Here is a 24,608-nt window from a genome sequence, read left to right as displayed (position 1 = left end):
TCACCCTTCCCTCTTTCTAAAAAAAACCCTGCATGTAGGTTCAGGGAGTATTTTCTTAGTCATTTTTTTATTAGTTTCAACAAAAGAAAAACAAAAATGTAACTACATACTTAAAGTCTGTTTCAAATATTACATCACTCTAAAAAAGAAAAGAAAAAAGGAGTAAATTACACATAAACTTCAATAAGGACAGACCAGATATCCAAATATTCATGATTCAGGGAATATGAGCTTCAGCTGATTACATGAATGGTATTGGTTGCCAGTTGGGTACTTGTAATGTGGAATTGTAGCTTGAATTGCATAGACTCCATGGGCTTCTCCAAATGAGTGATTTATTGCACATTCATGATTGGCCATTCACAGTTTTTGGGTCCGTTACATGACGATGTCAATGACCAGGATGTCTTCTGTGGTATCCCCTGGAAATCCCACTATAAAATGAACCACTTTTAATGTGGTCATATCAGAGGAAAAGCAGGCTCTTCTGTCACTACATGCCACTGTCTCAATAGAAGTGGAGGGAGGCAAAGTAATCAATTCAAAGCAAGTGGTCACCCCTCTCCTCCCATGTAATGCAGCCTATAAAAATCATGCCAAAGAAACAGAAAGCACAAAGCCCCAGGTAAGCAACGTAATTTCCCCTGAATGTAGGAATGCTCATGTGTCTATTCCAGCAGGCAGCCAAATCTGGGACTTATGTCTACCATTCAGCCACTATCAGCCATCCACCTGCAAGGTAGTGGTGAAGCAGGAACTAACCACAGCAAAGGATACCATACCATATATTGTCTAAATAATGCTTCTGTTAACATCTATATTTTCCTGGCATTTTGAAGCTTGTGTGTATTTGGAAAGCCCTTTAACACATATTAGGCGCCCCCACTCCCATTTATTGGATTTCACTTAAACTGTAGGTAAACATGTGGCTAAATTCAATCACTTCCTGGAATGACTTGTTTTATATGGCTTTTCACTTCTCTAACATGGATTCACTGATTGTCATTTCTCCATTTCTTTTGTCACCTTGTGCTCAAATTTGAGTATGATGTATTTCTTACTTTTCTTTACACAATAAAGGTGTTTTTTCAGTAAAAGCTTCTATTACCAGGGAGCATCCTGCTTAATGCTTTTACTAAGATTATAGACTACTTTTTTTAAAAAAAATAGTGTCCGTTTGAATCCCTCAAGATGGTACCAACCATCCCATTTAAAGACTTGTTTATTTGGAAGAAATGTATTGACAAATACGGGGAGGGGGGAGTTTTGTTGCACAGGAATGTTACCTCTAGTGTTATGATGAACCATTGATCACTGTCAGATAACAGGGTAAATGAGTTTTTAAAAAGGGTGCATAGTATGCTGAAGACAGACCACCCGTCAACTTCTATGAACAATTTTATTTGTAAGCAAAATAATAATAATAAAAAGATTTTCCATGCTGGATTTAGATTTCGTGCTGTTTGTTATGCATCTTTAAAATGATGCTCCCCAAAATTATTTCGGTGGATTTTTTTTCCAGTAAATTAGAGCCCTATTGGGCCCTAACGGAGTCTAAAGTGTCAAGCTTATAGCCCCAACGTATTATGTATTTTTGGTTATTATTTTTCCACAATTATGGTGTTTTTCAGTGAAAGTTACTTATTACATATGGCCATCACGGCTAATAATTTTACTAGGGTTATAGGCTATTATACCTCGTTTATTGACTCCAATCACCTCTTCTCCTGACCCCTGACATGTCAGGGGGAAAGACTTGTGAGATGACCCTTTTCACTAACGTCTTGTTTTCCCATATGCTGGATCTCTTTTCATGGGGGGGGGGGGGGGCGCGCACGTGTGTGTATGTAAAGCAGATGAACCCCACCTGCAATCTGAGCAGAATTCAGGGACACATTTCCCACTACTCAATGGGAACCAGCCAAGCTACAGCGAACCCCAAGACGTTCCAACTTTTCTTCTTTGACAAAGTAGAACGCCCGCAAGCAGGGGTGGACTTCGCGTTCAGCTGCACAGCCTGCTGGGAAATAGATTCCTCCCACGCTGCATGCCGGGGGTTGTAGTGTTGGAGCTCATCTCCCCGTTGAGGATGCAGGCAGGCTTGGTCGGTTCTTTTTCAAACCAGCGCACTGAGGCTACAGGCGGCCCGGCAGCTGCTCCTCCGAGGAGACTGTTTTCTTGCGTCCCCGCTGCCTGAGGCGTTGGGCTCCAGCCGAGAGAGCAATAGCGGAGGCAGGCCGGGCCCCACCCGTGTGCCGGTAGTAGCTCGCTTTCCTTGCACGGGGGGCACAGCCCCGACTCCCCCTTCCCCCGCAGCGGAGGCGGCTCCATGCTGCCGGCAGCCCCCGCCCGCCCCTCAGCAAGAGGCAGGACGCGGAGGCGGCGTCCGCCCGGGGTCCCACCCGTGAGCGCCCTGAGGCCGCCGCCAGCGGCTTGAGGCCCCCCGCTTTAAAGCCGCCGCGAGAGAGCGCGGGGGCAGGATGGCGCACCAACTGGTGGTTCTCAACGTCTACGACATGGTGAGTAAACGAGTGACCCGCCGTGAGGCTTCCTTGCCGGGCGGCGCCTGCCGAGGAGCCCAGCGCTTCCTTCTTCTTCTGTCCCAGGTCTGAACCCGGCCACATCTCTCGGGCTCTCTCGTCTTTCTTTCTGAGCTGCTGGGTGTCTTTTTGGGGTGAAAAGGACTCTTCTGCCTGCCTGCCTGCCTGCCTGCCTGCCTTCCCTTCCCTTCCCTCCCTAAAAGCCATAGGTCCATAAATCCTTGTTTGGCTTTTCAGCCTTCACCTCCCTGTTCCGTACATTGCTGCAATGATATGATGCTTATCTTCACCTCCGAAGTTCGGGCGATTATCCTTTGTCTACCTGGTTTAAATAGTAATTTGGCTGAAAAGTGCTGTAACAATATCGACGTAAGGTATGGGGTCAGTGGAATTTAGAGCTGGGGAGTTCTCGCAACAGGTGTGTTAAAAAAAATATCCGGTGCAAATGTCTAACCGGTGGACATACTTTACAAGATTAGTTTCCTTAATGCCACACATGCAATTAAAGTAGAGGTTTAATGAGGATCAAGTGGAGTTGGCCTGGACACCAATCTTCAAACAGCTTACACTGTGAATAGTATTGAGGACCAGAGCCTTACACTCTTTTTGCCTCTGGAAAGAACCAAAAAGAGGGAAATATTAAACAGAGCAAAGGGCAAGGCATGGACACAAATTGAAGCCTCTTTTCAAACAGGTCAGTACTTGCATAGTCATGTGACCTTAAAGCCTAAATTGTGCTACCAGTTTATATATGGGTAGAGCTCTTGAGATATTTTACACCTTGCTACTTTAGGCTAAAATTTTGTAATCTCTTGCTTTATCAAAGCACAAATGACACACAGATCACATCACACATATCCAAACTTATCTAAAATTTCATCAGTGTTGCAACAACTGTTTCTTAACAATTAGGGAGAGCCAGTATGGTGCACTGCTTAGAGTGTCAGAGACTAGGAACCAGTTAACATGATCAAACAGCCCACCTGGCTTATTTAAGCCAGGGTGGGATGCAGTGCGTGCTGGCATGTGCAGGTAGCCATTTTGAATATTCAATGCCAGGCTGCAGATTGTCATGTGAACCCGGGAACCCCCATATGCAAGGGTTCTTTAACCCCCCCCCCCCCCCGTCCTCCTGTTCACATGACACTACAAGTCATAACTTGTACGCAGCCACCTGCAAATGCTGCCTGGTATGCACAGCAGCCCACTGTGGTTTAAGCTGTTTGATTGTGTGAACCAGGACTAGGAGTGGGGAGGCCAAAATCTTCAGCCATGAAGTTCGTTAGATGACAGAGGGCCTATTCCTATCTCTTCGCTTAACCAACCTCAAGAGTTGTTGTGGAGGGAAATTTAGTTGGGAGAGAACAGTGTACACCATCTTGAGCTGCTTAGAAGAAAGAGGATATACACGTAGTAAAAATAAAGTTACTATGTGAATAATATAAATAAGTAAATAAATGGGAGAACGTAGATGTATTTATTTGGTACATTTATTTCCCACCTTTCCTCCAGGAATCTCAAGGCAGCATACATGATCCTCTCCATTTTATCCTCAAAACAGCCCTGTGAAATCAGTTAGGCTGAGAGTCAGTGACTGGCCCAAAGTCAACCGCTGAGCTATATGGCCAAATGGGGAGTAAAACCTGGGTCTCCCAACTCCCAGTCCAACACTCTAACTACTGTACCACACTGGCTGTCCTGTGTTGCATTAAAGAAAACAGTTGAAAACAGACCAACAGTCTAATTTTGCACAAAAAGGGAAGCTTCTGCTTAGCGTCTGAATTTAAAACTACCTGAAACTTTGTTGCTTCTGAAAGTTTGGGGATACTTTTAATAATATTGATATCATTTTCATTCCACTAATATTGTCTGTTTGCACTGAATCCGACTGCCAAAGGTTTTGAATGAGTGCTTGCTTTTATCAGCTCCAAGTGTCCCTAGAAACTCAAAGACTAAATGTCTGCTATTGTCTTAAGTCCAAATGAATTTGTCAATCTCAGAGTAGTAGGAGATAATAACTGCACATTTTATTGACAAGCTATATGCCAAGTCCTAATGTTCTTAGGGAACAATTAAGCAGCAGCAGAAAAATACAAATTCAAATGGGCTAAGACTAAATAATGATGTTGCTACATCCTGACCCAAGAGACAGTGACTGTACCTTTAACTGCCTTAGGTAATTAATAAGGGGCAGCTGTAACATCCAGCCTTGTGGTGTATCACACAAGCAAGAAACAAATATTGATTACTGACTCAGTTTGTTTACACTCTTAGCTAAAACCAGGATAAGCTGTGTCTGTTCATTGTCTCTAGACAAAAATGTTGACACTAGATTGTACAGCGATCTGTCTTAAAGTATTTTCAGAGTATACTCATGTTACATATTGTCAGGTCAGCAACATGTGAAATCTAGTTAAACTGTTTTGATGACAGAGTAACTCCCATCAGCTGAACTGTAGCCGTGCCTGTCTAACGTGGTGGATGTGCTCCTTTTTAAAAACTGAGTTCTGTGAAGTCAGTTATAATGTTTGTTAGGTTTAGCATTCATCCTGCTTCGGTATTTGGAAGTACAGTTGTTGTTAACCTGTCTGCAGACCATCAGAATGGAGCTTGTGGACTACTAATGGTCTATAGATCACCTCTGGTATAGAGGCTAAGGAGTTGAACTAGAACCAGGGAGGCCTTGGTTCAAATGCCCTCATAACATTGAAGTTTGCTGGATGGCCTTATAGGCTCATAGGGCTGTTTTGAGGACAATGGTTATGCCACCCAAAGCTACTTGAATGGAGGGTGAAATGTACTAATGAATAAACAGATAAACCTTTCCTACTCCTTGGTTTTTTCCCCTCCCAAAACCTGTTCAGAATTATCAGATCTTTTCTTTACTTTTATCTTTTAAACTACTACTGAGTTGGGAAATATAGCCTCATCTTTTCCCACCTGTTCCTCTCCCACCTGTTCCTCTCCCACCTGCAAACTGGGATATCTACTTGTTGCAACAGGCTTGGAAGAGTTGATGACAGAACCATTTTCCTATGGGAGAGAGTGCCTTGCAATCTTATGAGCTTGGAGTAATTGTGGCCCAAACGCAATAGTGACTTGACTTGTACCCATATTACATTCCTGTATTACATTCTTACACAAGCACACCCACACTCTTGTGGAAATGTGTGCTAGTATATATTCTTCATCTTTATGTGTGGCTCCAGAAGCTAGCCATTCTCCCAAGCATGTATCAGGATGCATAAACTCACTGCTATGGTTGCTTCCACATTACAGATTTTGGGATGCGCATGTTCAAAAATCATGGGAAGTATCTCCCAAAAGCAAGAACACCATGCTCTTCCTATTGTGATCTATTGGTTTTTCTCAAATCCGTCCGGTTGTTCATGCTTTCCTGGAAGATTTTTTGCAGGACTGGAGTGTTTAATTGTCTCCCATAATACACTATTTGCCTTCTTCACAAATGAATTAGATATAATGGACATTTTTATAAAGAGAAAATTTATGGAAAAACTCTTCAAGTCCCACTCTTTCCAGAGTGACTGCTATGACTAATTAGTACTTTTCACCACATTCTACAGTTAGGTAAGTGAATTTGGAGGGTTTGTTGGTGCTTAGGACTCAATTGCTGTAACAGAAATGTGTTAAGACCTAGCCACAGAACTACTCACAAGCTGTATGCTTAATTACACATACACACAAACACACACACACACACAAGAAGAAGCTGATAATTGTGGGATCCAATGCCGTCATTCCACCAGTGGAACAGGTATTTCTGGTGGAACAGGACTTCCACATCCTCTCGGGGGCCCTTCCAGAGCAAATTTGGGTGGGGAAGGGTCACAGGGAGCTGCAGGATAGAGGAGAGGGCAGGGAAGTCCAGTTCTACTGAGAACAACATTGGATCCACCCCAATGGTTGGAAGTGGCATCACAAAAACAACACTTACATGACATCATCTGCATCACTGGAAAAGAAGAAGAAAAGAACGAGACGCTGAGAAATAAGGGCTTGTTTTCTTTTATGTGATGGTTTAATAAACCTAGTAACAAATGCAGGTGAGGTTATAATCGTAAAGACACTTATTAGGGAGTAAACCCCAGACTTGCATAGAATTTGGCTGCAAATGCTCTTCACTGAAGGTTTTCTTTTTAGCCTTGCATCACAGTTGTCCTGGTTTATATGATGTGATAAAAAGGTACCTTGAGTTACACTTTCAGAAAACCTTGTGGCAGTCATGGGATGTGCAGAAGGAAATGTTTCATACAAATACAGATTTTAATGTAACAGTAGTTTTAGATTAAGATGGGAACAGGTTCAGATAAATTAAGTGTTCACAAACTCATTTGTGCTTACTTTACTGCAGTAAATGTTCACCTCTTTATGAAATAGAATTTATAAAGTAAGATTCTACACACAAGTTACACAGCTAGAAAAATTGTTTTTGAGGGAAGTTCATTATTTGACGTATTATTATTAATTACATTTATATTCCACCCCATAGCTGAAGCTCAGGTGAATGCTAAACATTAAAAACCGATATACAAAATTTTAAACCATAAAAAGCGTAAAAACAAATTAGATTCAATATCCATTTAAAACAACTATTCTGGGTCAGTGAAAAACTCAACATGTGCTGTTAAATACCTGGGGAAAGAGAAAAGTCTTGATCTGGTGCCGAAAAGATCCTAATTACCCACATGTTTAGTTTTTAATCGGTTTTTAATGCTTTATGTGTGTATGTTCTGTGTTTTAGAGTTTTAAATTTTATATACTTGTTTTTACCTCAATTTTAGAATTTCTGTAAACCGCCCAGAGAGCCCTGGCTATGGGAGCGGTATACAAGTTTAATAAATAAATAAATAAATGTTGGCGCCAGGTGAGCCCCGTTGGGGAGATTGTTCCACAATTGGCGGGCAACCACTGAAAAGGCCCTCTCCTTTCTTGCCATCCTCTGAGCTTCCCTTGGAGTAGGCATCTGGAGGAGGACCTTACATGTTGAGCGTATTGTATGGGTAGGTTCATGTCGGGAGAGGCAATCCATCAGATATTGTGGTCCCAAGCTGTGTAAGGCTTTATACGTTAAAACCAGCACCTTGAATCGGGCTCCGAAACATACAGGTAGCCAATGCTGGTGGGCCAGAGTCGGTCTTATATGTTCGAAACATCTGGTTCCTGTTATCAATCTGGCCACTGCATTTTGCACAATCTGCAGCTTCTGAACCGTCTTCAAAGGCAGCCCCATGTAGAGTGCATTGCAGTAATCTAACTTGGAGGTTACCAGAGCATAAACAACTGAAGCCAGGTTTTCCCTGCCCACATAGGGGTGTAGCTGGGCCGCCAACTGAAGTTTTGAAATTGAATTAAAAATTTAAACAAATCTGATTTAAATAAATGTTTTACTTTAAAAAAAAAACTTTGTTTTTTAAAAAATGATTTTTGTCAACCATGGTATGGTAACTGATGCATACATTTTATTGTGAGGTCTATTGAGCAGACCAATAAATTGAATTGAACCTAATGTGTCTCTAACGTTGACTAGTGTATTCTGGATCAATCCCTAGTAAAGCACCCTAGGATAGAGCTGAGTCATAACTACTGGTTGTCCTGAGACTTACAAAAGCACAGTGTGGGTGTGTTGCTTCCTGACAAAAAAGTGCTCTGGTATAAGACAAACTTCCTTGCTGACAACTTGTAGCACAACAGGGTTGGAAGGATTTCCAGGGGTCACCTAATACAAGCTCAAATGTCATATCACCCGAAAGATCTATCACATGTTTTCTATCCTTCCTTCCATCAACCTTTTGTTCATTTATTTTAAATCCAACTCTAGTTAAGTACCTTGTACAACTAATGAAAGCACATTATATTTTGCAGAGGAGAAGCCATGGTGCACAATGTAATAATGTTTTGTACTTGCAAAAAAACACGTTTAATAGGATATGTCCAGATTATTTAAATAGACACATTCTGCCATGCTTGGGGAAGGAAATAATCTCTCAAGAAAAGCAGCTGAGTTAACTGACCTAGTTGTTGGGAAAACTCAGGAGAACCCACTAATCAAGCAATTAAGACAATTTTATCAGACTGCTGATTTAGGCCTGGTTTGGACATAATGCTACACTGTGGTTTAATATTATGTGCTTGTGCACTCCCCCCCCCAATGGCACTGCTGCAATGAGATCAGAAGCATCTGTGTCCATTTTTAAACTAACCAGAATTTCTTATTATATCTGAACTCTGGAGAATTGTGGTTAGTTAATATTAATTGTGTGTTGTGGATAAGACAGTTATCTATATAGATTAACATAACTACATAATAATTTTTTAATATTATGGAATGCTAATACACTTAGGGCTGGCTGGAGAATGCTGGCAGGGGGGTCTGTCTAGAATGCATAGAATTATGCCTTTAGCTGATTTTTTAAAAAGTGTATTAGTTGCTATACGTTTTTTCCTTTGACCCTAAAAACAGAATTTGGATGGAGAGCCTTAGAAACTGCCTCTCCTTAAAATACCCAATAATATTAAAAACAGTCATGCTCAGCTCAAAGGCAAAAGAGATGAAACCCCTCAGGTATAAGCAAACACCACCACCCACCCAATCAATGGACCCCTAATGTAACAAGAATAAGAATGTGAGTGAAATATATTAAAAATATGCACAACGAACAAACGACTTAACAAGTGGAAATATACATGCAAGTAATACAATTGACATAGTACTAACAATGGCAAAAATACAAAAAATGAGTAAATAAATTCAAGAATAATACTATTAAGCAGCAGAAAATGACAATACGTAGTGGTGAGTGTCCTTGCAAGTGATTACAATTCAAAATGTTTCTTAAGTAATAGAAAATATACTCCTACAAAAATGGAAGTACATGTACAGAAAAGAATTTAGTTCAAGAGTAAGCAAATGATAATGGTACTAAACTGTGGTTTGGTCGATGACTACTCTGTAATTTATAATCATTTTTGTACTTCATCAGAAGAGTTTATGTTAATGAGTAATCACTGTGACGCCATATCCTATTCTTCTCAAAACATGTCCTGTTCCAAAGAGACAGGATAAAAGATGGAGATAATTCTCACTAGAATCCAATAGGGATATCGAAAAATAGTGTTAAAATATACTTGTTCCAAAACTGATTCCTGTGAATTTGAGCAAAAATATTTGGGGGGCCATTAAATGAAGTACTTCGAGAACTCCAGGAAAGGGATATGACTGTTGTCCGAAGATAAGAAAACAACGAACAAATTATTTGAGCAATAAAACTAGTCACAGTTGCTTAAAAAACAACCAGAAAATTTGGTCTTACCAGATATGTTGCTAGGAAAATCTTACTCCTGAAAGAAGATAAATATGAGCATGTGAGAGGTGGTCTGTGAGTAGTGTGAGAAAGAACGTCATATCACTTTCCTGGGTTGGATTATTCTGTCACTTCTCTCCCAGTTTATTTGGTTTCCATGTCAGCTGCAGAAGAAGGAAAGTCTTTCCACCACCAGCACGGAGACACAGTTGGCAGGCAGAACAGTCGCTTGATAAAAGGCACTTATTTTTTAACCAGCCTTACTAGCCTTATTTACAAGGCTGGTTTAGATATTTATATCCCACTTTTCAAAGCCTTCTCTAAAAAGAAGCTCACAGTGTATAAAAACAATACAAATGATAAGGAAGGAAGTGAGGCAGGTAGCTACTAGGAGGAGGGCTTTCTCTGCTTTGGCACCCCGGTTGTGGAACGAGCTCCCCAGAGAGGTTCGCTTGGCACCTACACTGTTTTCTTTCCATCGCCAGCTGAGGACCTTTTTATTTTCTCAGTATTTTAACATCTAATTTAACTTAAATTTAAACTTTGCTGTTTTAATCTCATATTTTGACCTATATTTTGTGTGGTTTTATTCTGGTTGTGCTTTTTATATTGTATTTTGTATTTGTGTTTTAAATTTGTTGGTTGTTTTTATGCTCTTCATGGTTTTAATTTTTGTGAACCGCCCAAAGAGCTTCGGCAGTATAAAAATGTAATAAATAAATAAAAATAAATAAATAAAGACCACAACAACAAACAACCGGAGTAAAAGAGAACCAGAGTCAAACATAACCTAATCAGAACAGAATCCAACAGTAGCTGAAAAAGAAAAGTCTTCAACTCCTGATAGTTAACCTAAGCTATTGGAGCAGTGAATTCCATAAACAGGGTGCCACCACAAACAACACCAGCTGTACTTTAGAAGGAAATGACATGCACAATAGGGCTGCATCAGTTGATCTTAATGATGGGCAGATTCATATGGGAGGAAATGGTCCCTCAAGTAGCTTGATCCCAATCTGTAAAGCCACTAACAATTACCACCTTGAATTGCGCTCAGAAACAAACCAGCAGCCAGTGCAGCTGGTACAATCGTGATATCTCTTTGCCCCAGCCGCAGTCCTGCACCAATTGAAACTTCCAAGTGGTTTCCGCACACAGCCCAGTAGTCCAATTACGATGTTAGTAATGCATGCATGTCCGTGCCCAGGTCTGACCATGGCAGGAAAGGGTTCAGGAAGCATCCCAGCCTAAACTGAGCTAAAGCACTTCTGGCCAGAACTCCACCTATTAGCAGAGCTGGGTCCAGAGGTATCCCCAAAATCCGTACCTGTTCTTTCAAGTGGAGTGCAACCCCATCTAGGACAGACTGATATGTGTTTGCTGGTGTTGATGAAAATATACTTTTGCATATTCGCTCATACACCTTAATTGGTTAAGAAAAAGATGTTGTGTAGCATTGATTTAAAAGTGACAGTAAATAAAATTCTTGCAGAAGGCATAAGCACCTTAGCAGATTTGTCTTGTGTTAATAGTGATAACCCTACCATAGTGTTGGCAGTGCAAACACCTTGTTTAAATATGTTGATTGGCTGTGGACACTGCCTTACTCATATTTTATTTTAACTGTAAAACATTAAACAGAATATGGATAGGCTGTCTACAGCCTCTCTGCGAAACCTTAGTGATATTAAATATGCTCTAGATAGCAAAGAGAGCAGAACTTGGGGTGGGGAGGAGAAAGTAGGCCATGATGCACATGTGTGCAGCTGAGTGCTGGTCTGTGCCTACAATACTGTATCTGAGGGGCAAGAAGGGAGGGCCCATTTGTTTGTCAGAAGCCAGGGGATAGGAGCAGGATAGCTACAGTGGTCTACTGTAACTAGAGCAGGTTTCAACTTGCTTTACCGATTTTCTTCTATCACACCTGTGGCTTTGACAAAGGAATGGGACTACCTTGCCCCCTATCCATTTGCTATGGGTACCGGAATACCTGGCTGGGATGCACCTTGCCTTAGCATGCCATGCATGGCCTGCTATGTGCAGAAGGGCAGCAGAGAAGTTCCATGTTCACACTGCTTCCAGGGGGTAGAGTAGCGCTATAGTTTGTGCTCATGTAGCTCCTGATGAGCTGGCATGCATATAGGACTGCCACACCTTGCTGCACTGATAAGCCAATCCCCCCCCCCCATTTTGTGTTCCTAATTCCCCAATGGTTGTGCTGGATGATGATAATGGGAGTTATCTGAAGGACACCAAGTTTGGGAAGATTGGTCTAGTGACTATCTCTAGTCTATCTTGCATTTTGTGGGCCAAAGTTAATAAAACAAATATATTCATATACGGGCAGAGCAATCCTATGGTCATTAAACAAAAGTTGTGGGGGGCATAGAATACTTCAAATTCCTGGATCCAAGGCCAGAGACACTGCTCTGACCCAGGAGTCCGAGCCCCCCACCCCTTCCCCCTCACAGCTGGTCCAGAGGGAACCGTGCTGGCTCCCTCTCCAAGGTCTCACAGACAATCTTGGAGGACAGAAAGGGGGTGTTCCTGTGGGCAAGGAGGGGGCAGGGGAAGCAGGGATATGAGCTATTCCCAGACTCCTTCCCTTCCCCTCCTCAATGGTTCAGCTAGACCTGCAAAAACACCTGTCTAGGTAACATGCAGAGCGAGGGGAGCATGGAGGCGAAGATCTGCATTGTATAGCCATAAGGCTCTGACTGTGGACATTTATGGCCATCCCATAGGATTGTGACTTAAGAGCTAAGAATTGCCACTGAGTTTGGGAAGAGTAAAACTAGGGGCATGTCTACACCAGCCCTATATCCCGGGATCGTTCCTGTGCACCCAAATGCCACACAGAGAATCCCGGGAGCAGGCAGGGACGATCCCTCCATTTTCCTGGGATAACCCTTAGGTGTAGAAAGGGCCTAGGTTGCAGAAAGGTATTTTAGATGTACTGTTTCCTTAAAATTTCTGAAGCCCATAACATTCACGCAAGCAGAACTCTGCTTGCACAACAGGATTTCTCTGTCCTCTCTTCCTTCTTGCAGCCCCCATCCCCATGCACATCCCAAAACTGCCCTGGAGGGTCCCTCAACCCTACAAAGCAGATACGGGTGGGTCTGCAGGGAGGAAATCTGTTCTGTTGGCAGAACAACAGAATTTGACTACTCCAAGCCTCGGAATAAAAGTTTGGAGTAGTCAAACTGCAAGTTCTGAAGTTAAAAGGTCCTTGCTGCAGTTCTAAACATACTTTTAAGCTAGGTCATCTGATTGAAATTGATAAAGACTTTTTTTTAATCAGTTTGGTTAGAGTGGGGCAGTACTTCTCATTTTAGCATACTTTTTTAAAAGAAAGGAAGGAACAATTGCTATTTTGCATTTGCTTAATTTTCACATCTCATTCCATATTAGAGATAAATGCAGCTCATATTTACCAAGGAGTTGAACTGAATCTAAAACCATAAGCTAGTTCAGAGAGCTTTTTCAATGAAATAAACCAAAGTGTAACATTTCTGAGCTGCCTTGACCCAGAACAAAACTTGGTAATTCATTCAAAGTAAGTCTTTCAATAAACAAAATGTCCTTTGGTGAGAAAGGGTTTTCTTCTCTTCCAACGCTTGAGAGGTGGTCCATATCCAGATGATTAACTGAGTTCGACAGACTTCTCAATCAGAAATGTTTGATCAGAGTTCAGGTCCTCCACCAAGAAGCGAAACATACTTGGTCAAAGCAAGGACTAAAAATGTATTTGTCCTTAATTAGTTTCTTTTAACAGTAAATATTCTGAACACACTTTCAAAGGAACTACTTCTTCATGCAGTGCATATTTAATATCTGGACCCATAAAATCTAGTAATGATCACAGAAAAAACCTAGTAATGATAATCATGCCTAGTAGCTAATCCTCAAAAGGTATGCTGCCATCTGGACATGGAATTGCTAAATTCTCATGGAGCTGATGTTCATCGGTAAGTCCATAATACGTTTTCCCTCATCTTTTTTTTAAAGCCATCTAGTTTTTGTGGATCCATATGTTAAGTATGCATTGCTTGAAGAAGCATTTCCTTTGAGAGTGTGTTCAGAATTAACTAATGTTTATTGTGTGCCCCCAAGTTCTCATAGTATGAGGGAGGAAAATGTATTTCTATTGTCATAATTTTATAAACCTCTGTCATGTTTCCTTTGTGGTATTTTTTTTCTGAATGGAAAGTCCCTAACACTTTAGCTTTTTCTTGAAGGAAGGTGCTCTAAATCATAATAGTTGCATTCCTGCACGTTTTCAACTCTATGATAACCTTTTTGAGATACATGCTAGTTTGTTGTTGGGATACAAATAAGCCTGAAATTTGTAAAAAATAACTTTTTCTATTCCTGCCCCACAGATTAATATATACATAATATTTAGAGGCTGATATTAAACTGTTGTGGGAGTTTCCTGAAGTTAAATACAAATGTATTCATTTTATAGGAGTTGTACTGTCAGGGTTTAATAAGTATGAAATCGATCTGAGCTATTTCAAATTGGCTAAACTGGTTATTGAACCACTTTTAAAGTTAGTATCTGAATAGGAACTGAATTTGATAGATTAAAAAGTACATATATCTCAACCAGAAATGAATTCAGTCTAATAAATCTGCCCTTCCCAATATGGTGCCCTCCAAATGTGTTGGACTACAACTCCCATTACCCCAACTAGGTCATGTTGGCTGGGAGATATAAGAGTTGCAGTCCAACACATCTGGACGGTACCAAATCTGGGAGGCTGTTTTCTGAGGAAGTTAAATTCAATTCTAATTGAATTTACATATTTTATTGTTTGAAACATTTACCCAACCATGTCATTAAAAATCTTTCACTGACTACCAAGTGCTGGTGTTAATTTTAACAAATAGATATATAGGCTTGGATCCAGCATAGCTCTTCTGTTTAGAGAAGGAAGGGGGTATTTTTTTATCTATTCATTTTTCCTCCTGTAGCCTCCTGGGCCAAGTCCCATTCTGCTCTAGGTCACGAATGCTCAGAAACAAATGTTTAAGTAATGAAGTTGTGCTGCAGGGAGAATCAGCAGAAATTGCATCTCCCAAATCTACTCACAGCTATTTGGACCGTAAAGTTGCCTTGGTATATGAAATGTACTCACAACTAATTAGTTAAGCTTCCCATTTTCTTTTTTAGTACTGGATGAATGAATACACCTCCTCTCTTGGAATTGGAGTATTCCATTCAGGAATAGAAATATATGGCAGAGGTGCGTAACTCACTTTAACTTAACTTTGTTGCTAAGAGGTATCTTTGAATTTGCAGAGGAGGGGAAGGAAAAGAGCTATATTTCACTTCCTATGTCCCCTCTTCTGTTTCTGTGACAAATTTGATTATACGTATTCTGGTTGTTCATGAATGGTTTAGATATAAATGCACATATTGGCTCTATGATAGCATTTTTAAAGTGCAAGTAACAGTAGTAATATGCAAATATAATGAAAACATTGCATATATACGTACAAAGTTTTTAGGTTTGGCTAAAATTATGAATATAAACTACTGAGTGGCAGTACTTCACATTTGATCTACAACAGATCACTTCTAAGCATGCCTATAAAATTGCTAAATTAGGAAAGTAATCCACTTGATAACAACTGACCTTATGCATTGTACCTATAACCCTGATCTTTTTCTTTCTTTCAGAATTTGCTTATGGTGGTCATCCATACCCTTTTTCTGGAATATTTGAAATTTCTCCAGGAAATGCATCTGAATTGGGAGAAACATTTAAATTTAAGTAAGCAATTTGTAGTTATTGGTGCAACCTGAAATATGTTGTGATCAGGATTCAGACATCTATTGACTACAACCTTGTAATTTTTAGTATGTTTTGATCAATCAAAAATAAGCTACCCCTCTTGGTGAAAGGATTCACTCTTAATCCCTATATAGAATTATCAGATGCACTTTGTAGTACCGACTCACATAAATGCTTTAGCTGTAATAATTATGGAGAGGATACTATTGGTAAAAAGTATGCTGAAGCAAGAGGACTGACTTGCATAGAACTATACAAACTTGAATTTACAGATAATACTCTTGAACAAAATCAAGAAGGAATAGATAAAAGATGTATGAAAGGAATGAGGGTTCTGGGCCCGAAGTTCAATAGCAATCAGAGGAAGACAGCAATAAGGTTTTACTTTTAAAGTATGGATGGCCTTTGGAGGTGTATATGTGTTAGAGCAAAGGGGAGTGAGCATGTCCAATCTGATTTGCAGTAACCCTATTTTCAATCTTTTGTTTTAGAGAAGCTGTTGTTCTAGGAAGTACTGACTTTATGGAAGAGGATATAGAAAGAATTATAGAAGAACTTGGGAAAGAATTTAAAGGAAATGCTTATCACTTAATGCACAAAAATTGCAATCACTTTTCTTCAGCTTTGTCAGAGGCAAGTATATTTCATATAGCATGGGCAGTTATTTGCTATTACTTTCAGAAACACTTCAGTACTTGTATAAACTAGGAAAAGGCTCTATATGTTGTTCATTGGTTTCAGTGTAGGATTTGCTGAAAATCCCAATAATTTAGGATGGTAGAAGTAACTTATGAGTTCAGTCAGCCATGATTTCTCAAGTGCAGCTAGAGGCCTTAACATTCTGTAGCTATTTCCATTCACATAATTAATTAGAAAACAATGTATAAGGCTATATTTATACTTTGAATAGGAGAGGAAATACACAGTGTAACTTCCATTTATTTATGTATTTCATTTCTATACCAAGTTTCATGTAGCTGAAGCTGTCTGGGTGGTTCACAGAAATTAAAACCATAAAGTACAAGTTAAAGTATAAAACTTAAACCACAATATCAATACACAATATAAAAGTACAACCAGAATAAAACGGATGAGCAATGCAGAGATTGAAAATATAGATTTAAAACAGCAGAGTTAAAAGACTAAGGTGGTAAAACGTTAAAATACTGGAAAAATAAGGTCTTCATCTGGTGTCAAAAAGTGTTTAACGTAGGTGCCAGTCGAACCTCTCTAGGGAGCTCATTCCACAGCTGGAGTTCCACAGCAGAAAAGGGCCTCCTCTTGGTAACCACCTGCTTCACTTCCTTTGGCAAGGGTTCATAGAGAAGGAGCCCTGAAGATGATCTTAGAGTCCAGGCAGGTACACATGGAAGGAGGCGTTCCTTCAGATAACTTGGCCCCAAGCCATTTAGGGCTTTGAATAGTAATATCAGCACTTTGAATCGGGCCTGGACCTGAACTGGAAGCCAGTGAAGCTGGAAAAGTACTGGCATAATGTGGTCTTGTTGGCCAGTCCCTATTAACAATCTTGCTGCCTGGTTTTGTACCAGCTGAAGTTTCCTGACCGTTTTCAAAGGCAGCCCCATGTATAATGATTCTATAACACACATTGCAGTAATCCAGACAAGAGGCTATCAGAACATGGATAACTATAACTAGGCTATCTCTGTCCAGATAAGGGTTTAGCTGGTAAATGGTGCTCTTTGCCACTAAGTCCACCTGTGTCTCAAATGACAGTTCTGGATCTAAGAGCACCCCCAAACTATGAACCCGATCCTTTAGGGGGAGTGGAGTCCCCTCCAGAACAAGTTGATCATCACTTAACTGGACAGATGAAGCACACACTAATAGTACCTCCATCTGAATTGAGTTTCAGTTTGTTGGCCCTCATCCAGTCCATTACCATGCCCAGGCACTGATTCAGAACAGCCACTGCTTCGCCTGGGTTTGATGAAAAGGAGTGGTATTGCTGGGTGTCATCCGCATATTGATGACACTTCAGCCCACATCTCCGGATAACCTCTCCCAAGTTTCATGTAGACGTTGAACGCTATAGGGGATAAAATGGAGCCATAAAATGCTATGGCACAGAGCAATAATCCCCCAGCACCACCTTCTGGAATCAGCCATCCAAGTATTGGAACCACTGCCGCACAGTGCCTCCAACTCCCAGCCCAAATAACTTATCCAGAAGGATACCATGGTAAATGGTATTGAAAGTCGCTGAGAGGTCCAAGTGAATCAACTGGGTCACACTCTCCCTGTCCCTCTCCCAGCAAAGGTCATCCCATAGAGCGACCAAGGCAGTTCCTATTCTGAAACCAGGCCTGAAGCCTGATTCAAATGGATCTAGATATTCCGTTTCATATAAGAGTGCCTGGAGTTGTCCTGCAACCACCCACTCAAGCTTCTGACCATGAAGGGGATGTTAGCCACTGGCCTATAATTGTAAACATCCTCCGGGCCCAGGTTAGGCTTTTTAAGGAGTGGCCTGAGTGCCGCCTCTTTTAAAGAGGCCAGCACCATTCCCTCTCTCACGGAGGAATTTACAACCTCCTGGACCCAGCCATCAATCCCCTCCTTATTTGATATAATGAGCCATGAAGATTAAGGATCAAGCACACAGGTGGTCGATTGGACTTGGCCAAACACTTTGTCCACATCCTTGGGCCTGAATAACTGAAACTCATCCAATAAAACTGAGACAAATGGTGCTCTGGACGCCTCTACTAATGGAACTTATTGGGTTTGTGGCCACATAATAAAAATGAAAATGGAACTGCATTAAACATGGTGTTCAATCTGAGTGACTTTATGTTCAAAGTGCCATGCAACCTTGTCACATCACAGCATGCTACCATGGGTTCCATAGTCTCTCCCCTTGGCCCAGAGTATAACAGGCCACTGGACGACACTGAGAAGATGTAATGCTGGTGGAGAAGAATGGTCTCTTTGCTACCCTTACTGCGACAGAGTAGGCTCGATAATGAGCTCTAACCCGTGTTTGATCAGATTCAGCACGAGTTTTCCTCCACCTACGTTCTAGCCATCTCCCCTCTTGCTTCATTGCCCTCAGCTCAGGTATATACCAAGGAGTGGCCAGGCTTTGTGCAGAGGGAGAGGGCACTTGGGCACAATCATATTGACTGCCCGAGTCATCTCTGCATTCCTCAGAGCAACCTTGGCTTCGACAGGATCACCAGCCATACCAGCAGGAAAATCCCCAAGCCCTCTGAAATCCATTGGAATCCATTAGCCCCTAGAGATGGACCATCGTGTCCCAACTCCTTTTACATGAGTTGGAACAGCTCCATGGCTGTCATGGCAGCCATGAGGTCCTGAGCTGAAGCAGATACAGCAGCCTCAGCATGGAACCATCATCCTGGGGGTCTTCAACACGAAATCCAAGACAGCCTCTATCAGCTCAGGCAGGTAGTCTCATGGGCAGCAGGGTGGATAGTACATCAGCAGAATCTCAAATAAACAGGAAGTAGAGAGAGAGAGAGAGAGAGAGAGAGCGTATTTCTATAGCCCATGGTAACCCCCATCCTCCCTGGCCCTCAAGTCGATGTTGATGCTGCACCAAGCACCCAGGAGGGCAAAGTACCCCGCCAGTTTACTGCCCCCCCCAGGTCTCAGTGATACATACTAGGTCAACTCCCTCATCCACAAACAGATCATGGATGAGGGAGATTTTGTTTTGGACTGACCTGGCATTCAGCAGTAGGGGCACCAAATCCAGGGGCAAGCTGGTAAGGCCGCCAGGAACCATCTGGTTGGAGGAAAAACCATAAGATGGTATAGATGTAAGGAATGTAGCCCCTTTAGTCATCATCTGATACACTGAACTTTTGAAACCGCATTAATGGTTCACCAACATGATAGCTACTGTACTGAATTTTATCTGAGTTAGGGCACAATCCTATGCTGTCATGGGAATGCTGGGAATTGTAGGACTTCTTTCTGTCTAAAAATGTGTAAGATTGCACATTACTGTTTTGGTTGGGACGTTAAAAATGTTCAATTTTAAATTTTGAACTTGCAGTTATTTTCAAAATGGGCAAAATTGTCTTGCCTGGCAGGGAACACCAGCAAAAGTTTGTCTTTACTGTACTATGACATACTGGGGTTTCAATTCAGGATAAATATTTCAAATAGAAATCTACATAAAATAAAACATTGGATAACTTGTGGAACTTCATTTAGATTCTCTGTGGAAAAGAAATTCCTCGTTGGGTGAATCGCCTTGCCTATTTCAGTTCCTGTATCCCCTTTCTCCAAAGTTGCCTACCAAAAGAATGGCTTACACCTGCAGCCCTTCAGTCTAGTGTAAGTCAAGAGCTTCAGGAAGAACTGGAAGAAGCAGAAGATGCTGCAGCATAAACTTCCCTGCCAAGTTCAGCATCGGGGGCAAGAACTGGACATCATGCTAAAATATAGGTGTAATCCAAAGTATTGTTACATTGATGTCTTTGGAAGTTGTATTAGTAACTGACTTCATTACAGAACTTCAGAGTATAGACATCTGAATATGTCTTTGGTATGCAATTGGTTCTCCAGCTCAAGCCTATGGTGTTCTGCTCAGGATTTTATATGTAGTGGAAAAGGTTTCTGGGAGAAATGAGAAGAAGTAGAGTTGTTATCTTTATTTTCATCTAATCAATAGATTTGGACTAACTGAGCAGAAGTTAAAACTTTGTTTACAGTATTGTGTGCTGCTGTTTACAAGTTCTACAAGGGACACCTGCCATTGAAAGACAAAATATTAATCTGCTCAATTAGGTCTGCATAACTTCATTACCATCAGTCAAAGTGTACTCATGGTCTGCTCTGCTTGATGCCATCTTGGAATTAGGAAGGTTAAAATATTTCATTTCCAACTGTTGCTGATAATGACACAGGGGATTTATAAATACTACGTGTAAACAGGGTACATAATGATCAATACAAAGAAATCTGTCCTAGGAAGCAAGTGCATTATCCTAGTATATAACTGAGAATATCTGTTCCTAAAAATGTGACTTCTGAGTTTTTATCCATTTACAGAGCAAATTAATATTTTATTACAAATCCAAGTTTTTTCTCTCTGGTGTCAGATTTCAACTTTTGTTTGCCCTTGTTTTTAACTGACTTGGATATGTGAAAAGTCATTTTGGACACTGACAGGTTTGTTTTTACTACGATGAAATAACAGTGCCTGTTTCACATCACATATCTTTTGAAACCTGGAACTGTAGGATGAATGCCTATACCAATAGACAACATTATTTAGACTGAGGATGTCTGTTAGCTCATGGTTGAACTCCCTTTGGCCATGTGAATTCTGCAGCCAGTTCAATCAGATGTATACTACTGATCAGTAGAAGAATCTTAGTAGAAACATGGCAAAATAGGAACTATGCTGTGATTAATTTGCTCACCAGTCAGAATCAACTACAAGAAATGCAAAGGCATTCTCCAACTCATTGTGGTCTCAGCAGAGCCAAAGAGTGTAAGTTACCTAGATATCTTTTGGTGCCACTATTTTCTTAATTATGTTAGCCTAATAGCAATATCTATCTGTGAACTATAAAAGATCAATTGCAGTTATCAAGGGACCAGTGGAATTCCATCTATTTAGTGTCCTCCCCCTATTGCTAGCACATCTCATTGGGGGAAGAGGGATTCAGTAGTAATGGAGAATTGGAATTCGGTTAAATTTTTTATTATATATGCCTTAAAGATCTTGCAATTGAATGGAAAGAGGCCAGTTAGAAATTAAGTATAAACTGAGGTCTTACAGAGTTCTGCATTGGTGAAGAAAATATAAATAACTGTTGCATATGTTATTTATATTGCTAGGTTTGCTGACTACAATTGTCAGATTAGAATACACACAGTCAGCTAAATTGTCAATTATTTTAGTGCACTTATTGGAGAAGTCTCAAGAATGGTTAGTTGTTTTTTTCATAAATCAAAATTTTGCTTTGGCATGCTGTTTTGCAAATGTAAACCCACTGAAGACAGAGAAATACTATTGTTTTCAGTGAGAAAGGCATTTATTGTTTTTCTAATCAATTCGGTTTTTACTTACATTTTATGCTCTTCTTTGTGGGAAGCTTCTTTGCAAACACTACTCAGGTATGTAACAATTGTAACATCATCTGTTAAAAGTCAATAATAATTCTCCAAAATGTGAATTATTGAGTGTTCAATGTTTTAGCCAGTCTATTTAGCAAGAAATTAAAATGTGTTAACGGTGCCATTATGGTTGTAATTTAACTGTTTTTATTTTGTAGTCAGCATAACCTATTTTACCTGCAAGTTCCAAAAGATACCCAATGTTAGCCCTACTCTCTTTGTTCATTAACTGACTCTGAATTGGGATCCCAAGAATTGTACCCTTTTCTACTGATGATTGCTGAATCATACAAATAAGGCATTTCCCAGTAGAATGGAAAGAGGTGGCTTCTTTGCACTACAGTTGAAGTGGAAATGGGATTTTCTAGGTTGAGTCTGAAGCGGTTGATGAAGTTCAGATGCTTGTAAGGTTAAGCTCTGATCCTGAGCCTCTGTGGGCAGATATACACACAGCATTCTTTGATAAGAAAACTTCCTCACTGATTTTGGTGGAAGGGGCAGCTTGGTACATGTATTTCTTGCTACGTATGTTTATCACCTTTGCTGAAGTGAATGAAGAACCAGCTTTTTTGGGTGCTCCATGGAGCTGTTGCATCTACACAGAATTGCTAGACTAGGGTGATTCTATAGTTTGTCGTAATTGTTTGGAGAAACATTAGCAACTTGCTTGAACACCATCAAATTTCTGTTAAACAATTGGCTTTGTTCAGGTAATAGTCACATGTGACTTAGTAATATAGTAATATGTGACTTTTTTACTCTCATCATACACAGAAAGTCTGTAAACAATGCAAGGACATAAATGGCACAGTAAGTAAAAGCATTTTAAAAAATAACTTAGGACACAATCCCATGCATGTTTAGACTGAAAAAGTCCTGCAAATCCCAGCATTCCCCAGCCAACACTGCTGGCTGGAGAATGCTGGGAGTTGTAGGTCTTTTTTTTCTGTCTAAACATGCATAGATTGTGCTCCTCGTAGTTGTTTATCCTAGTTTGATTGGAATTTTCCATTCAGTCATTTCAGTACTGACTATATCCCCATGAACAAACATAGTATCTGAACCCTGAAATTGATATGACATCTTGAGAAGTAATGGTAGTTTTATATCTTACCACATGTGCTATACTCGGTCTCCACTTGAGTCCTTAAAACAAACAACCCTGCCAAAGTCTGCTATCACAGCAATAGTTTAAGTTGCCTTTTCACCAGCATTACTACTCAGCACGGAGTACAATGTCTGCCAGTGGCCATAGTACACATTAAAACCAGAATACTGTTCTCAACTTGGTGAATACGGGGCATCTGTGGAGTTTTTCCAACCTAAAACGGGTAGAAGAAATATATTCAGGGTTCTCTGATCTGTCCAATTTGTAATACTTGATTGTTTTTCTTTTAAGATAGATTACTGTACTTTGGTGCTTTGTTTTATTAAACACATTTTGAGATGTCATACATATTCAGGAACCCAAAAACAAATGTTATGTATTGCTGGTTTACAACATAAACAGGTTTCATTATAAGAGTGCAGTGGGTTTCCTCTTGAAAACATGCAGTACAATGTTAATCACAACTGTTGAGGAACTTGCTTTTAGGTGGTTAAGGACTGAATTTTCACTGACACACTTTTTGTAAGCTACAAATAAGTTTACTGTAAAACATGGTATTTGTACAAAAAAGCAAGATAATTTTGACTTTTGTTACTTTAACATGTCAAACTTGAATCCATCCATTTATTAAAGAGAATTTTTATAGAACAAATGGCACGTATTCTGTTCTTACCAATTTCAATAATAGGTTTTAATTCAACTTCTTTGTACTATTACAATATTCAATCTATGTTTATATTTTGGGTCAAAATACTGGAATGTTGGAATCAACAGACATTTCACTTAGCAATGTGTACTCCTATTAATAAATCAAAGAGTAAAGGAAGAGAACCAAGGTTCCTGGGCTCCAAACTTTGCTGTAAGGCTTCTTCTGAAGAGAGATCAGAAAAGCCAAATGCTTACCCCATTGAATCTTGGCACTGGCATTCATCAAAAGCACCCAGCTTTTACAGTATTATACTCCGAAATCAAGTGGTAGACGTCAATGACACATGAAAGAGAACTGCCAAATCCCAAATTAATTAAAATATATTTATTTGGAAAGTGTCAAAAAGCTGTGCAGTTCAACCCATTGCTCAAGAGATGATGGCAGCAGTTCTTTGGGATGGCATACTAGTCTTTCCTAGCCCTGCTATAAATCCTTTGTAATTCTAGATGCTGGGGACTGAACCTGGGATTTATGCATAAAAATTGTGTTCTGCCATTGAAGCACTTTGCCACCCTATTAAGTGAGCCAAGCCATAATAGAACAAGTCAAAAACCTTCCACCAGGGATGAATAGGGGAGTTGTTCTCAGCCTCAAATATAGCAAATAATGTGACATGCAAATCTCTATATAAAACACTTAGGTATGTTTCCATAAAGGCTTCAGCTGATACAGGTCGCTAAGCAACAGTAACAATGTGTAACGTCAGCTGATACAGATTGCTAAGCCCCTCACCCAACTCCTTCAGGCTTTCCAAGTTAATCCTACCTCCCTTTCTGCCTCTTCGCTCCCCCCCCCCGAAGGGGGCAGCGCCACAGTCCGGAGCATGAGCAAGGCATGGCTGTGGTCCTTGGTGGCCGGGTGGGAGGCTGCTCGCCTGCTGCGAGCCAAGGCCCCGGCCTAATCTCATGCGAGCTGGGCAGACGGTCCAAGGCTGATATGCTACAACGGCGTATGTTACACCGGGTACAACTAGTAAAATATAATTCAGTCTATTTCAGAATAAAG

At 40.5% G+C, this 24,608-nt stretch overlaps 1 protein-coding gene across 1 annotated transcript; it reads left to right on the top strand.

The window, feature by feature from the left end:
- The first annotated feature begins 2,425 nt into the window (after nt 1-2,425).
- DESI2 (desumoylating isopeptidase 2) lies at nt 2,426-23,546 on the top strand. The gene is made up of 5 exons (XM_063124315.1): nt 2,426-2,519; nt 15,042-15,114; nt 15,552-15,645; nt 16,158-16,299; nt 19,873-23,546. The coding sequence occupies exons 1-5, from the start codon at nt 2,481-2,483 to the stop codon at nt 20,047-20,049; spliced, it is 525 nt and encodes a 174-aa protein (XP_062980385.1). The 5' UTR covers nt 2,426-2,480; the 3' UTR covers nt 20,050-23,546.
- The last annotated feature ends 1,062 nt before the right edge of the window (nt 23,547-24,608 follow it).

The sequence above is a fragment of the Elgaria multicarinata genome, chromosome 4 (assembly GCF_023053635.1).
Source record: "Elgaria multicarinata webbii isolate HBS135686 ecotype San Diego chromosome 4, rElgMul1.1.pri, whole genome shotgun sequence".
Classification (NCBI taxonomy): domain Eukaryota; kingdom Metazoa; phylum Chordata; class Lepidosauria; order Squamata; family Anguidae; genus Elgaria; species Elgaria multicarinata.
The sequence above is the reverse complement of the archived record's forward strand: the minus strand, read 5'-3'. Positions and strand labels throughout refer to the sequence as shown.

Coding starts and splice junctions, on each gene's coding strand:
- DESI2 (XM_063124315.1), top strand. CDS start 2,481: ATGGCGCACCAACTGGTGGTTCTCAACGTCTACGACATG. Junction 2,520..15,041: donor TTCTCAACGTCTACGACATG/GTGAGTAAACGA, acceptor TTTCTTTTTTAG/TACTGGATGAATGAATACAC. Junction 15,646..16,157: donor GGAGAAACATTTAAATTTAA/GTAAGCAATTTG, acceptor CTTTTGTTTTAG/AGAAGCTGTTGTTCTAGGAA.